The 15,964-nt window shown below is 43.9% G+C and overlaps 7 protein-coding genes across 7 annotated transcripts; 2 read left to right on the top strand and 5 right to left on the bottom strand.

Annotated features, from left to right (window-relative positions):
* Positions 1 to 96: 96 nt before the first annotated feature.
* VTP01DRAFT_6401 (uncharacterized protein) lies at positions 97 to 898 on the bottom strand (the record flags this gene model as incomplete). Its single annotated transcript, XM_069385299.1, has 6 exons — positions 97 to 219; positions 279 to 392; positions 446 to 520; positions 598 to 629; positions 690 to 737; positions 808 to 898. 6 exons carry the CDS (start codon positions 896 to 898, stop codon positions 97 to 99), a joined length of 483 nt encoding a protein of 160 aa, XP_069242774.1.
* A 1,008-nt stretch (positions 899 to 1,906) lies between these two features.
* VTP01DRAFT_6402 (uncharacterized protein) lies at positions 1,907 to 3,536 on the top strand (the record flags this gene model as incomplete). Its single annotated transcript, XM_069385300.1, has 3 exons — positions 1,907 to 2,099; positions 2,155 to 2,306; positions 2,370 to 3,536. 3 exons carry the CDS (start codon positions 1,907 to 1,909, stop codon positions 3,534 to 3,536), a joined length of 1,512 nt encoding a protein of 503 aa, XP_069242775.1.
* A 1,916-nt stretch (positions 3,537 to 5,452) lies between these two features.
* Positions 5,453 to 7,083, top strand: VTP01DRAFT_6403 (uncharacterized protein; the record flags this gene model as incomplete). Its single annotated transcript, XM_069385301.1, has 2 exons — positions 5,453 to 6,407; positions 6,461 to 7,083. The coding sequence occupies 2 exons, from the start codon at positions 5,453 to 5,455 to the stop codon at positions 7,081 to 7,083; spliced, it is 1,578 nt and encodes a 525-aa protein (XP_069242776.1).
* Positions 7,084 to 7,429: 346 nt separating this feature from the next.
* On the bottom strand, positions 7,430 to 7,750 carry VTP01DRAFT_6404 (uncharacterized protein; the record flags this gene model as incomplete). Its single annotated transcript, XM_069385302.1, has 2 exons — positions 7,430 to 7,614; positions 7,675 to 7,750. The coding sequence occupies 2 exons, from the start codon at positions 7,748 to 7,750 to the stop codon at positions 7,430 to 7,432; spliced, it is 261 nt and encodes an 86-aa protein (XP_069242777.1).
* A 316-nt stretch (positions 7,751 to 8,066) lies between these two features.
* VTP01DRAFT_6405 (uncharacterized protein) lies at positions 8,067 to 9,519 on the bottom strand (the record flags this gene model as incomplete). Its single annotated transcript, XM_069385303.1, has 7 exons — positions 8,067 to 8,163; positions 8,228 to 8,360; positions 8,426 to 8,637; positions 8,698 to 9,011; positions 9,082 to 9,215; positions 9,285 to 9,349; positions 9,419 to 9,519. The coding sequence occupies 7 exons, from the start codon at positions 9,517 to 9,519 to the stop codon at positions 8,067 to 8,069; spliced, it is 1,056 nt and encodes a 351-aa protein (XP_069242778.1).
* Positions 9,520 to 10,081: 562 nt separating this feature from the next.
* VTP01DRAFT_6406 (uncharacterized protein) lies at positions 10,082 to 10,678 on the bottom strand (the record flags this gene model as incomplete). The annotated part of the gene is made up of 1 exon (XM_069385304.1): positions 10,082 to 10,678. The coding sequence occupies one exon, from the start codon at positions 10,676 to 10,678 to the stop codon at positions 10,082 to 10,084; it is 597 nt and encodes a 198-aa protein (XP_069242779.1).
* Positions 10,679 to 12,962: 2,284 nt separating this feature from the next.
* Positions 12,963 to 15,461, bottom strand: VTP01DRAFT_6407 (uncharacterized protein; the record flags this gene model as incomplete). Its single annotated transcript, XM_069385305.1, has 10 exons — positions 12,963 to 13,530; positions 13,592 to 13,897; positions 13,968 to 14,048; positions 14,108 to 14,159; positions 14,237 to 14,474; positions 14,528 to 14,658; positions 14,721 to 14,786; positions 14,894 to 15,012; positions 15,080 to 15,246; positions 15,315 to 15,461. 10 exons carry the CDS (start codon positions 15,459 to 15,461, stop codon positions 12,963 to 12,965), a joined length of 1,875 nt encoding a protein of 624 aa, XP_069242780.1.
* Between the last annotated feature and the right edge of the window lie 503 nt (positions 15,462 to 15,964).

The raw sequence follows: 15,964 nt of genomic DNA on the forward strand, positions 1-15,964 counted from the left end.
GAGCATCATCATCATAGGTAAAATAAAATGTTTTGATATAAAACAAGGCCAAGATCGCAACAGCAAGGAAAAAGAAGAAGACGTATGTAATCCGACCTAATTTTCATCTGACATCTCAGCAAGCTGCGCGTCACCATGCGCATAAACTTCAGTCCAATATCGTGCCGTTTTATCAAAGTCAGTCTTGTTTTCCAAGTAATGCGATGCGACTTGAGCATCCTGAAGACATATGTCTGTGAGCAAACCAGCTAGAAAATATAAAGATATACGATATGTACTTGAGGATCGTCGGGCACTGGACTGCCGAGCATAATTTGTATCGATTGTAAAACGAGTTTCAGAGTCATCATGGGCGACCAAGTCTTCCTTAATATATCTATACAAATGGCCCCCTGTAGCCTGTCCATGAGTATCCGATCCGGAGAAAATATCCAAGTTCCATTACCGTTTGCGAGCTTATATTGGGATGATATACTTTGGACACGAATTTTACATGTGGCGGATCAAATGGATATCCATTCTTCATCGTATGTACACCAACAATGCATTCACACATTATCAATGACGGCTTTTATGTGGCAATCGTATTCATCATACCGGCAGCTTAATCTCCAGTAGAAAGATACCGTCTGATGTTCTATATCGTTAGCTTTCCCTGAAACACGCGACTTCTCAGAAATGCTACAGACTTTCGTAAGGAGTGTCGGGAGGTCCATGGATCGTTGCGTGGAAATGATCTAACATATTCGTGTTGGATGAGGGACCCGAAATGTCGACAAGATTGACAAGAGGAAAATCGCAACCCACCCAAGCTTTGGTTCGGTCTAATTTTTATTTTCGCGTGCTTGTCTTCTTCAACATCTCTCAGCTCCTTTAATATACGTTTCGTGTATGCCATTACTAATTAACAGTCCTGTTGCTCGATGTTGAAGCACCTGGGGCAACAGGTAACCAGGTAACAGAAGTTCTCCGGAACAAGTTGAGACTTTTGGTTTTCCGAATTTGCACGCATGAAAAAGAGGCTTCTGTGTGATTCTGCTGCCGAAACATGCGCTAATCAGATTTGATCTTATTGCGAAACCAATGCTCGACTGATACGCAAATAGACTTTTCCTGAGCTTGGCCATGGATGGTTGATTTGATTCTGCTGTTTAATGTATTCATATTACTTCTTTTATGAGAAGGTAATGTCTGAAAATCGCCCGTCGAAGCTTCTAATTGATCCTAAACAACCGGTGATGCGTATTTACGCATACTGTATGTACATGTCATTCCCCACCATCAATACTCGTTCAACCGAAGAGTATTTCATATTGAGATATACAAGGAAGATGACCGTAGCGATAGCCTCAACTGTGTATCCCATGTATATTGGGGAAGGCTATGCGAAAGTAAAGAGAGAAGCCGATTTGTATGATGGAATGTATGCTGATTTATTATTAACTAAATAAGCATTTTTTGGGATACATATACGCTCAGCATGTCCTTGAATATCCAAACTTGCAAAGTACACGTCAAGTTCTTCAGCCGTAAATTATAAGGCTTTGGTAAATGGTCACTAAACATAGAGAAAAAGGCACATAAAGTTCCAGTGCTTCCCTTATTCTCAAAAACCAGGCACACGCCCTTTGAAGCATGGAACTTGCTAAAAGCACGAGCGTAGATTCCATTTAAACCCTGGGGATGTTACGAAAGAATTAAACCATATGGGTTTGTCGATAGAAAAAAGTGCTGATCTATCGGGTGGCTCTTCTCAAGTGGACCCTGCATACTTGCATAGCAGTGTGAGAACAAGTTGACAGCGGGTGCAACCGATAACTCGGGCAAATAATCTCCAATCAAGGGCCGATCATCGATTCATCAATTTTTCGATTCTTTCTTTTCTTCTCCGGGAAATAAAGGACAAATGAATCTCAAAAAGATTACGCAGACTCATTTGTCTTTCGACCCGTTGAAACCTGTAATTCTACGAGGATCACCTGATGAGGACGCTAAATCTGTGTTCTCTGGCAATGTCGTTTTGACGTTGCCGAAACCTACCAAGGTCTCGAGCGTTTCGGTCACCTTGAAATCGACAGCGACTACTTATTGGCCCGAAGGTGCGAGGTTATCTTATCTTATCCTTACTCGCCGATATTGATCAATGAACAATAGGCATCGGTGAGAGGGGCACCCGACTGACTGCTGATAAGGTCTTGGGGGAAGAAACGCTGCAGATTTTGCACCCGGCTGAAGCAAAGGAGAAGTCCACGGTCCAGTTGCCCGCTGGTGTGCATCGTTTCCCCTTTGTTTTTCTTGTGCCGAACGTAAGACGTACGCCGTAAAGTTGTTACAATGGAAGTTGCTAAATGGGCTCATTTTCTTTATAGTCTATTGTAGAGTCGATAGAGGATGTTTACGGCAGAGTTCGCCATGTTGTGGAAGCCCGTGTGAGCCGACCTGGAATTCCATTTCTAAGCTCGTTGAGTACATCAAAGACTGTACTAATATTACGAACATACATGTCGAACTCTCTTTTGACCAACAATTCGCTTCAAGATCTTTCGAGAACTTTGGAGAAACGAACATCGTGTGCCGACATACAAATCATAATTGAACAAGCTGCTTTCTCATCGGGAGATGCTTTCCATATTCGTACACTCATTCAACCACAACGCAAGCACGTGCGCCTTGAACATTTGAACCTGACGGTTACTGAATTCTATCGGTACTTGCAACTTGAACTCCGTGCAAGCCGCACGGGCCAGGAAAATTTCCCGCTAATATTCAAAGCATCCTGCTCGGTCAACGATGGAGAAACTTCAGAAGATACGACTGAACAGCTGCAATCCGTATTCGAGAAAAACAGTTATAGACCCGTAGAAGTTGATGACACATTTGCTCATCGTCTCACATTTGCCACCCCTACTTGCCAACAAAATATCCACCATACATCTACACACTTTAAAGAAATCCAGTATCGCCACTTCCTCACCATCAAGCTAATCCTCTCTTATCCCGACGATGGCTACTCTCCTGTCGTAAGCAGGAGCAGTAGTATGGAGAATCTTCAATCTGCAGAGACGTCAGCGGCAGGCACCGGATCTGGACACTCATCAGATAGCGAGGCTGGTTATGCGGGTTGGCACAATATGTTCTCCAAGTTCAAAGTAACCCGCGGCAAACATAAGGACAAACGTATCCACGAAACCATCTTGCTTGATGTACCTATCACGGTGTTCGACTGCAGGTTAAAGGAGGACTTTGGACGCCTGCCTTCGTATTTTGAGCTTGGTGTTACACCATCCGTCGTCAGGTCCCACGCAAAGAAGCACAGCAAGAAGGAAGGGTTCTTCACTGGCAAGTCAGGCGCGCCAGAGATTGATAAACCAAACGCTCCCCCATTTACCTTTCTTTGTCCATGTTACTATGATTTTGCTGAACAGATGCAATATGCTTCCCAGTTCCCGTTCCTTGTTACCACAACGACCAACCACGAAACTCACGACAACGATCTAGAACGCATTCCATCGATACCTCCTCCAGATTATGTATAGTTAGCCTGTATAATTTTGCCCAGTTATTTTTACATTGCATACCCTATTGATGTTAATAACACTCCCAATGTATTGGTTCTAACGATAACACAGCTCGTTGCTATTTCTTCCTTGCTTTGTCTTACTCTGATACGTAAATTAACCATATCCGCTGAATAACTCCATCCTCGCGAAAAGTAAACTTTGTGTTCATATATTGAGAAATCTTTATGCTACACGAGGATCTTATTTTCCGGACTTTATATTCGAATGGTATGTAAGACACTAAATTACACGATCCCAACATGCAGTCGTGTGAACGTGTCTATAACGAGATAACGTGAAAAGCGGTGATTCGGACTTGGAATTCATGGACCATGAAGAACCGAGGAATTGACAAACTATTATGTTACATCTCTGGCGCGTCGTCTGGAATAGGCATAAGTTCGCTTTTTTTACGATGTTCTAAAAGTGGCAAAAAGGGTAGAGTTTCTTGAAACTCTATTGTCCTGTAACCAATTTTTGGGCAAAGTAGAATTATTACAGTAAACTCATGGGTGGCTGGTATGTATGGACTCAGTTAAGATATCGAGGTTGTGATGACAGGATACAACACGCATCAAAAGATACTTTTCTGTTTTATTCCCTTTCTATATACAACGCAGCAACCGGCGGTTCCCTGACGCGTTTGCTAGAAAGTTGTAACCTGCAAGCTCGTCTGGATAATAAACATTACTATTTTCGGATATAGCAGTTTTATTAAGCAAGCAGATGAAATTCTGCGCGACGTACGATCTCCGTTAACATAGTTTCATGAAGGTTGACAACGGCTTTGATATTTTGTTAGATTGATCCCATCACATCAATTCTCATATATTGTGCTATCCTGTTTGCGCTCTTTTTCAAATTGCCTTCCGGCACTACCTCTTCATTCAAGAATCGGAGCAGTCTCTAGTAATTAGGCAGCTAGTACCATCCTCGTTGTGATTCTTACATGCACAAGTCCTTTCAAAATTTAAGCATATTAGTTTGTACATTAAATAATTGTTGTTTTTTCTTATATGCTGGTGTTGTACTGTTGGGTCTTTCATGCTCAAGCGCGAGTAAAGTCTGTTCCAACAGAGCTGCCTCTCTCGCAGCATTATTAACTCGATGATTGAGATTTCGAACGGGCGCTGAAGAGACTCCATCGCTGCAATTGGACGTGTCGTTGCCATGGTTGTTAACACGTGCAGAAGAGCTTCTGTCAAAGTTAACATATTTTTGGCTGGAAGGATAGAAAAAAGGAGACCCGATGGTTGCAAAGAAGTTACTTAAATTCAAAAGCCAAGCTTCTACATTTCAAATCAAAAGTATTTTATTCGATGGAAAGTTTTCAAAACATCTTCCCAGTATTCGTTCAGATAATTCCACGCTTGGGCCCAGATCTTCGTCGGCTTCCCGTGTGAATGTTAAAGTTTTTTCTCGTGCACTGCATGCTATAGCAATAGGTGACACTGTAATGACGGACGCACATTGTGTGCAACTTCAGCCCTCAGGGACAATTGCCTGATTTAGCAGGCTGTAAGGGTGAAGGGCCGATGTTGCCGACATGGCTCACCGTAACTATTTCCGACGTCAAGAAAAGGTAAAAGTTGCTAAATATAACAAGAAAATCTGGCTCTCCTGGGGAAAACGCATTTTGTGGCAAAAGCTGGATCTAAAGGGGAAGAAAACATTAAAGAGTAGTAAAGTCTATTTACTCAATTCGGCATCTGTCAATTAACAAGGTCACGCAAAATAAGAGCTTATACATACCAGACGATCTCCTCCAGTGCCGACTGTGTCACCAGGAAATGGGCCACGGCGAAAACGAGCAATAAATATTATATAAACAAATATTCTTCATTTCGATTTGCAGGACTTCTTTTATATTTTCAAATCTTGCCCAGTACCGTATGTCCAATAACAAACGACGGCTGTCGAGTTCTGATGATGGTGAACGCGGAAACCGGCAACCACAGCTACAGCAGCAGCCTCGTAAACGAACGCGCACGACACCTGAGCAACTGGCTGTCCTGGAAAAAACATTTCAAGTGAACTCGACACCGAATGCGCGTGTGCGCGATCAACTCTCCCGCCAGTTGGGCATGACTGATAGATCCATTCAAATCTGGTTTCAGAACAGGAGAGCTAAGGAGAAGAACCTCGCCAAGCGATCTACCATGGCGCATGATAGAATGCTACGCATGCAACACTATGCTGCTTCGGCTGCAGTAGCTGCTTGTCATGCTATGGGGTCGACGCAAATGGATCCACAGCTCTATTATTACTACTATTACTTCTACTTTAACCAACAGCTTCGGCAGCAATCTAGCACCACTGCGCAGAATCATGCATTCGCAACAACCCCTCCTCCACCACCGCCGCCCCCTCTACCTCCTTCAGCATCCTCGTCGTCGTCCTCGCCGCCGTCGTCTGTTCCGTTCACACCGGCTCCTGTCCCCCAACAACGATCGGTCCTCTTGCCTGCTCCCCCACCGCCCCCTCCACCGCCGCCGCCAACCTTCATGTCTGTGACACCGCCACCGTCGGCTTCGCCAAAGTCAAGAAAAATGTCCCTGCAGCGACATTTCCGTGCACATTCTATGGGTCCATACCAGAGTCGTTTCAGTAACCATGTATGCCAGCAACAAGATCAGCAACAGGGACCCATGCGATACCAACGGGGCGCTACGATGCCTGTGGAAACAACCCCGCTAAATGCTAGCGATTTTATGGGCATGCTATTAAGTGAGGAAGAGCTCACATGGTCCAACTCAAGCGATAACGCTCCTGCCAACCTCAACTCTATACTCTGGCATGATGTTGATGGTATTCAATCTGTTGAATCGCTGGCACCGTCTACACAAGGTAGGATAACAAAAAAATTGAAGACCACATATCAATAACCTGTTCCATCATAGCAAACATCGCAATGAACATTGCTAACCCTATGACTGTTTCCAATACAACCTATACAGCTACCGCTACTTCTGCTAGTACCACGTTGAATACAGCAATGCACGAGTTTCCTGTGGATACACTACAAATTGGCACGTGGAAGCGCATGATGCTCCAAGAACGCGACATTCAATGCCATTACGATACCGTGCAACATCTTATGATTTGGTCAATTCAAGATGGGCTACATGCATTCAAAATGCAGTTCAGTCTGGATACTATCCAGAGCATCTCGATGGACCTGTGTTCGGAACGCCCTGGCATCGGAAGACTAAGAATTTGTCTTCAATCGTCGGATGACAACGGAATATCGTTTTACATGTTCAACAACGGCGCATGGACGCAATGCCGAGACTTTACACAAGATAAGCAAGCAACCCAAGTGCATGTACACGAACTGTTCGGTCCTGCCATGCCTCTATGGTCTCAGTGGCAAGTGCTTGCTGCATCTGTCAAGGGTTTGAACGCAAAATTGTCATATTTGGACCCTTGGTACAAAAATGTTGCCATGTATAATGGTAACGTCGCCACCTCGACCACCAGCAGCGCACCCCCGACCTCGCATGCACAATTTGTTCTATCATGAAATCGATGCGCATGCGTAACCAGAAAAGCAGGTTTCTTATTCTATACCCCTTTACGTACTGATAAGAACTTCCTCCATATGATACACTCTACAATGAGAAACGTTTCTGCATGCGCACCTGCACACAGTCGTACAAGTATATATATTCACATGTATCCTCTCTTTCTTTCCACGTCACTACCTCGCCCTCCCCTTTCCTCGTTGCTTCCGTTACGCCGCAGCATCCCTTACTTAGAAAAGAAACAAACGGAATTAGTGCTATATGTACAAACAAAACTGAATTTTGCTCATCTCGAGCTTTTCAAGCGTCTTCTTAACGTATGTACAGATTAAAAGAAGCAATTATTTACTGCCAATCCTTATTGGGTTTGCCAATAACACCTCTTTTGTCGTCCTTGTTGATATGAGTAACTGGGTTATCAATCTTGTTGCGCTCTTCCTTTCGCTTGTCAACGACGTCAATTACTTGCTCAGAAGCGGCTGTACTTCGTGGTTGAGCATGTGCCACCGTTGCAGAGTTTGGTTCGCGACCTTTGCGTATACGTTATTAACCTGAGAGAGAGAAGGCCACTGTGCACATTCCATACATACCGATGTCTTGCTTGACGTAGGCACGGTTTTTCTCGTCGAAATAAACGTTATCCAGGTTGTTGTCCTTAAATTCCATTGTGTTTCAGCTTAAGCAGTGACAGATACCAGACGAAGATTATGTATTTATAATACATTCCTTTTTGCTATGACCGTGTTCTGACGTAAAAGGACTGAAACAGAATAGATTCCATTGCTTCAGTTTGCATCACCGATCCCCGCTGGCTTCGGTCCCCCAGTTCCCTATCATGAAATCCGACCAGCATCATCTCCATATTGGTGACATTGATTACATTTGAATCATGCATTGGAAAGCATTTAATGGCTGTTTAAAGAAAGTTGAAAAGAAGGTATGCTATGCAAGACAAATTTGATATATCCTGTGGATTATGTATTCACGCTGCACTGGCTGCTTTTTCTGTGGCCAATTTGAAGATTCCTATCAAGGCGCCAAGTTGGATCTTTTCATTACCGCCCTCTCCTAGTCTGTACCTACATAGTCACGAAAAGCAGCTATAAATGATCTAGCCCAGCCAGATATCAGCCAAGCACTTACTCAATATCAGCAAGATTGTCGAGGAGGAAGATGCGCATATCCGCAGGGAAATCGATTGTTTGTATATAGTAGTATACTTCGCTGATGATATCCTGAAGAGCTATGCCGGACTCTCGCTTGAGCTTTTCAATATCTGAGAAATTAAATATATTAATCATCCATGTCCATACATCCTTTTCTTTAAGCAAGTCTTATTACTGGAATATGCAGATGTGAATTCTTCTGAAAGCATCCAGTTGACAATCCGCTCGATATCTTGAGGATGCGGGTGACCTGTACAATTGTAGACGGCCGTCTCATCCACTCGATCATACGCAGCGTGGCATGCTTGCAGGATATTAAGTGCTCGTCTCATATCACCGTTCGATAATCTTAGCAATGCAGACTTTCCATCTTCTGTCAAATTGACTCTGCAAAGAAGGAAGCGCGTCAAACAAAGAGCATCATATAGAAATGTTATTTAATCATACCCTTCCATCTGAACGATCTTTTGCAAGCGTCCTTCAACTTGTTCAGTTTCCAGTGGCGCGAAACGGAAGCGGGTACATCGAGATTGAATGGCGGGAATGATCTTGCTTACATAGTTGCAGATGATACAGAAACGAACGTTTTTGGTGTATTTTTCGATCACACGACGCAGCGCTGACTGTGCTTGGTTGGTCATGGAGTCGGCTTCATCCAGAATAATCATTTTGAATCCAGAGCTGAAGATTGTACGGGTGCTCGCAAAGTTTTTGATTTGCTCACGGACAACATCGATACCACGATCATCTGAAGCATTAAGCTGCAGGAAGTACAATTAACCTCTAATCCTACGTATATTTTGTGGAATTCGTGTCTTCACTGTTTTATACCTCCAAAATCATTGATTTATAGTTGTCTCCATATAGCTTGCGTGCACATGCGAGAATCGTTGATGTTTTTCCAGTACCAGCAGGTCCATAGAACAAAAGGTGCGGGAGTCGATTGGCGTTGATGAATGTCTCGACTAGATAAAGGAGCCAACAGTCAGAGAAATAATACATAAAAACAAATTCGACGAGTGTATGAAACTAACTAGTAGCTGTTATATCCTTATGAGAAACGAGTTCGCTTAGAGTCTTGGGTCTATATTTTTCGATCCTACAGATCGAAAACGGTCAATACGATGTCGTTCCATGAGCGTGGCTGTCTTTGCTGCTGGAGGCCCACCAAGGAAGGTGATCTGTACTGGCATCGTGGAATACAGATCGTGTCATTTTTCCCTTGCCCTTGTCCTTGATAGGAGCCGGGTCAACATCCATGGCGCTCATGTTCTTTTTAGCAGGAGAATTGAAAAGTCTATTGCAGTAGGACCGCGGAGCGTCTTTACAATCGCGTTTCTTTTCGCAGTCAGCACGCGTTTTTCCAATTGAGCATCCAGGTCGCGCCCAGTTCCTTAAAGACACAGCAATTCAGTATTATCAGGATCGATATTCTCTAAAGATCTTATATCGCCTCTTTTCGATGGACCATAGAAGGAGATTTTCTACTTGAGCAAATGAAAGAATTCCATTCATGCTGCCATGCAGTCAAATGATATAATCAAATATGTGAAGTGATTGTACAAGTATACAGCCATGGCTTTCTCTTTTTTGGACTGCTGGATCATTATACAGAAAGCGATTTTGGAATATTACAAGTGGAAGTGCGTGTGCTATCATATGGAGACAGGCGGCAGGGACAGGAGGAGTCGGTGTGGCATACAATATAGAAGATGCATAAGCAGAATTGAAAGATTACTGAAAAAAGGAAATCAAAGCTCTGAAGAATGAATGTATAGAGGGTATAGTTAGCATCAAGCTGTGAATAAGAGGAGGAGATAAAATATGCTGATCAGGAGTCGCTCGACTCGGTGGTGTGCGTTCGTTTTCGTTTCCACTCAACAACCTCGCAGCTTGTTTGTGTTTCCTGACTGCTTTCGTCGTGTTCGTCATCCTGGCCGAGCACGATTTTAAAGCGTCCTTTGGTGATAATGCTTGGACCACGACTCCGGCGTAGAGGAGAGCACTCGCATGGTGGGCAGGTGGTTGTGGCGGTGGAGCTGGAGCATGCGGAAAATAGCGAGGACCCGGCACCGCTGCCCTGATGCCAAAAGTCAGAGTCCCAGATACGTGGCATGGAGTAACGTTTCCTTTCGTAACTGTCGCTTTCGACTGTTTGCTGCAACGGGGTGTTTGTTGTTATGCAATTATCGTCCATTTTAATTTTGATGCCCGTGAGCTCAGCGAATTCCTTGGCTGTCAGGTCCTCGCATTTAACTTGCGCAGGTGTGTGTCGGATGAATTTCTCAGTGGCAGCGGCCAGCGCCGTGGGTGATGCCTGTTTGTGTCGTTTCGAAAAGATGGCTAGACCACGTCGCCAGCGGCTGCCTGGGGCTGAGGGGCTTTGGTGGTGTTGGGCAGGAATGTGAGAGAGTGCTGCCAAAGTCATTATTATTATAACGCAGATGCGAAAGAGTAGAGGTAGATTCGAATATGCGTAGTTTTCATAAACAATAAAAATATATAGAATGAGCTGTTAGGCGAATATATAGAAGAGTTGGGGAGTTCGGGAAAGGTTGGAGGAGGAAGAAAGCCGAAAAAACAGTTTTGAAAAAAAATTTGAATATGATGTCCTCTGTACGCCACTTTACTTTACGAGCACTTCTTCCGCCCCCCCAGCTAGCCATGTGAAGCGGGAATGTTGCACCGGCACTGGAACACAATTTTCGTCCATGTGCCACAAGCAAAAAAGAAGCATATAAATTCCTAAACTTTTCATTGGACGATACCCACCCGAGATAATGATACAACCCTTCTTGAAGAAAATCCGATGTGGGCTGACCTGACCCTTGATCTACACTGCATTGTTTCTTAAGCTAAAAGCCTCTCTCACAGGTCACACGTGGCTTGTAGAGGTACGCCGTTTGCTTCACTGGAAAAGGCATTGAAATCCAAAGTGAAGCCTGCGTTCATTATTTGCATTGTTTTACCTGGAATACATGTTTTATTGTTAAGTCCGTACACATGGATGCACATGATGTGTTTACTTCATACGACCCATAGTAACTAAATACATAGTTCCAGCGTTATCAGGGAATCTTCATCTCAGGGAATTCAGCTGTTGATCGGACAAGTTTCAAGACACCTAATTATCTTGATGTTCTCATGATTGATTGAGGATGTCCTTAGACAGTTAGAGAAATATCACCACAGATAAAAGTCCGGCCGACACCTCATTCGCATTGTATATTTTAAGAAAAGTCGTGATTTATGCTAATACCCACAACTTGCACTGCCAGAACATTCTTTCTCGCGAGATCATTTACTCGGGACTGCAAAGTCAGCTCTGACGATGTAAGCCGGTCTCTCCAGAGTACAGGCGGATACATGTAGTCATTTCGGTCATCCGCATTTCATCTAAAGTGTGAGGAGGTTCTTTACAATCTAGCGTCTCCGGCCTGCTGTGAAAAGCATGAGCGATTTAAAGACGTGATTACATACTGGGCTGGGCTTTAGACTAGCAAATTATCTGCTGTGCAGTGTCGTATGTTTTAAGATGTGTTTTATTGACGTATGTATACGGAGCATTCCTCCGAGTCTAAGAAGTCCGGTTGTGCATCAGGCAAACAAATGTGTAATGTTTGAGCCGCTGTCCTGCCAAGTGACAGTCTCGGAACGATTCCTCACATGCCTCGCAATGGATTCCTTTTTTGTTATTCCTGAAGCACGTTGTAATGTTTTCTCCATCTCGAGTAAAAGAAATTGACTCGCAGGAAGTTCGGCCAAATGCATCCATAGTAGTATCAAAATCTTGAAACACACTTCTCTTCGGAATCCTTTAGACGAGCACTGTTATAATGATTGTATTCCCCATGAAAGCTTCAAAATCACAGTAGACAAGTCGGTGCAAGCAGTTTATTCATCTGAGTTGTCTCGCGATGCCCCCGATGACATCAAAAAGTCAAAGTGCATGAGAAAAAACGACAAAATAAAATAATAATAACCATACTAATGATGTTGCATTCAAACCTTGTTTCTGAACCCTTTTTTGTGTTCGTTATCATCTCCTTTGGAGGCTGGATTTCCATCGCAATGCAGCAATGAGTGCAGAATACACATTGATTCTTCTGTGTGAATCGGGACGAAATGTTCGCTATTACTTGCCGTCGTGAAAGCATCTAACATTGTTATGTATTATTCAAGTACAAACTTAATGTAATATTTATCGACCAACTATGTACTCGATCGAAACCGACAGCTAAGCTGCAAACCTTTGTGAGCATCCCAGGAGCAGTGAGGTTCTTGCTTCAGGTGACAACAACTTTTGGCTTCCAGAAATCTGCAAACGTCATTTCACTCACGAGACATACCAAATGGGCAAATGTGTTACATACCGGAAAGAGCACTGACACTTTTGCGAATGGGGGAAGGCAAAATAGTAGACGAATAATCAAAACCTTGAAGTACGAAGAGAATTTAAGCGCTTGTAGTATGCTGCGAGCTCTTAAAGTGTATGACATATGCCAAATACGATGAACTTTTCCTTCTGCTTTTTTGAACAAACGTAGCTTATTGTTACGTGAAAGTTTGGATGAGACAGTAGATGCTACGAGCCAGCAACGGTGCGAGCATAGTAAAGCTTGGTAGTTAGCATTTACGAAATCAAAAAGTCAGCAATGAATAAATATTGATATAATACGGCAGTAAGGGAAAACTAGTGTAGATGAAAAAGTCTACAAAGCGTTGGAGCTTGAAGATATACGCTGTCTTGACAACCACCAAATCCATTCTGCAGCTCTGTCCTCTCTTTCCTCCTCGCTTCCTTCGTCCACATCGTCTTGTTCGGCTGGGTGATGTTGCCATACTAATGGTGGCGGGGACAGTTGCCTTGACTTTTTACATATATCTGCCTTGTCCCAATCTCGAGAATCAGGCGAAGCCGGATCTTTGGTCGGCGTTGCAGGACTACTCGTATCACTGTCGTGGTCGCTTCCGCTATTGCTCTCAGCTCTGCTGACAGCATCATCAAGCAGCACTCTTACTGTATCTTGTTGCTTAGCTTTATCTTGGTGCCCGTCATAGTCCCGATAACCATCATCATTTTCTTTTTCATCGGCTGCTGGGCGAATCTCCTCCTCCTCCTCCTCCTCCTCCTCATCATCATCATCATCATCATCGTCGTCGTCTTCCACTTCCTCTCCGTCTCCTTCTTCGTCTCCGGACTGATCATCCCAAACAGAGTCACTGTGCTCACTGAGCAGCAGTTGATGGTACTCAGCCTCGGCAAAATCGCACCAATCGCTAATAATAGAATATGAGATATTATCCGAGCACGGGTCCCACATTCACTGTAGCTTCCCACCTCAGCACGAAGCAATCCAAGCTGTCGTCGAGCATGCTAAGCTGTAATTGATCGTAATCCTCAGACCGTCTCCGGCCTAGCTCATAATTCCGCTTGGCGCGGATAGATCCTTGGTAAGATTCGTGGATCTGGAGCCGGTCAAAATTCAGAAACGTGTCAAAGAAGCGCTCTGCAAGGAACCCGTTGCGTTTCAGATCCCGTAATCTAAACTGATTAGGTACATCCGGTTGTATCAAGTCATTCATCTGACGTAAAATGTCAGAAAACTTGATTCGGTCTTCATCTGATATGCCATACGAATATTGCCTGCATCAAAACAAAGGTTTAGTGTGCATGCATCTATATCTTCCATGTGTTGCTATATCAAGATAAAAACCTTGCTTCTTGTTCCTCCCAGAATTGTGACAGTTCATAACCGGACAGAACGCCGTCTCCGTCTGTATCCAGGCATCGAAACCTATAAACCATGCATTTATTAGCCACATGGGCGGAGCCGTAATCTGCGGATCGCTTTACCAGTATTCGATCGCCATAGGAGTGCTTTTGTCCACCTCTGACAATAGAAACCCTAAAATGTTTGCAAAGATCAGTTGTAAAATATATTACCAGATATCTGTTAGCAAAAAAATTGGTTTTGCACATTACATATGTAGTCAAGATAAGTGAGCTTTGGATTTCCACCGTACTGTGAGTCGCCTTGATCTCGTGCAAAGGCTGCGATGCGGCCGCACTGCATTATCCGGTGCACAGCACGCGGTGTCAGCGCAGACTGGTTGTAGTGTGCTAGATTTGACTCTGAAATTGTGAGGTCGTGGTCGTCATCCAGCGTCCAAAATTTGCAATAAAGCACGTAGAAATGTTTATAGGAAAAACAATCACGGGTCTAGCACGTAGGGATGAGCAAGTCCTTTCAGTTAAGAGAAACAAGCAACATACACTATTCAAGTCCACACCAGGTGAAAGAGCATTAATCATGCGAGTAAATTGACACCGTTTAAATTGGCTCAGGCTCATTTTTCCACCCGGACAGCGTGCATCGTAGTATAAGCGGCAAATCACGGTTTCGACTAGATGGAGACTATTGATTAGAAAAGAATAGGGGAGGACATTGGAAAAACAAAATACTTGCTGTATCTTTCCTGAAACATCGGATTATCCGCCAAGAACTGCAATCCAGGGTGATTCAGTACGATATCTATGCAAACACCACGCTTTAGCCAAATTCCTCTTTCGGTGCATTGCTGAGCAAAATGCATATGCATATCTGCGTGTGCTGCTCATTCGAGCATTACTTGACCGTACCTTCCAGAACGGGAAGAAAATCCTCTGGATGAAGCCAGGCGCAGCCTGGCCTCTTGAGGATGTTAAAGAAAAGTGAATCATCGTCGCATCGAGGACTTTGCGATAACTGCATCCACGATCTAGAGGTGAACGCAGAATGTCAGCAAAGTGCTTGCCTGGGTAATGGAGGACGAGTGTATCGTATACTTTGCAAATTGATCATATGATATCCGTTCATCTTGCTGATTCATGCTGTCGATCCGACGGAATAGAGCAATATTCATGTATCGTGGCAATCCACACGTCTTGGTTACCGCGACAAAGTGTGGTTCCAGCAAAAACGTCCGAAGACCGTAAAGATCTCGAACGGCGCTCTGAATACGCCATGTCGTTAGCAAAAAGGCTAAATTAGAAGGGCTGCTAAATTTCTTTGATGACTTGCGAGTATTTTTTGGTTCTTCTCTTTGTGTTCTGAACGCTTATGGTTGGGCAGGAACAAGGGCGTTCCATCTTGCTGTTGTTCTGGAGGCGGAGTGACAACAATGGAAGGAGGAGGAGGTTGTTGCAACGGACTGGAATGTGATGACATTTGGGAAAAAGAAAATAAGGAAAGGAAAGGAAAGGAAGAAAGAGATGTGCAAAAAACTAGCGCTGCCTTCCATCAACATGCAATGCAATGCATTTTTTCTAGGCGATGGGATTACACACTCCACACATTCTTTTGCTGGGCTTTCTCCTTTGCAGCCTGTACTTCCCCTAAGCCCATCATAATCTCTCTCGCTTTTTCTGCCCCTCTCCACATTGTTACTCCTCAGTAAAAAAAAGTTTGGCTCCTAGCTTTTTGGCATCGTCATGATAGCTCGGGTTGTTTAAGCTAATACTGAGAGTGGAAAGTAAAATCACGCGGTTTTCATCTATATTCTATGTCGTGCGATTCGAACTTGAGGAGACATAGAAAAAAAGCTCTGTATAGTCTGCTTTGTAGATCGAACATCAGAAAGTTGTAGTAATAGCAATTCATACGCTTACGTTGCTGCTCCTACCTAGTCCACGTCGACGATCTCGGCCATTCAATTTGCCGCCTTTTATCCA

This window comes from Rhizomucor pusillus (assembly GCF_041956525.1).
Source record: "Rhizomucor pusillus strain CBS 183.67 unplaced genomic scaffold VTP01scaffold_3, whole genome shotgun sequence".
NCBI lineage: Eukaryota > Fungi > Mucoromycota > Mucoromycetes > Mucorales > Lichtheimiaceae > Rhizomucor > Rhizomucor pusillus.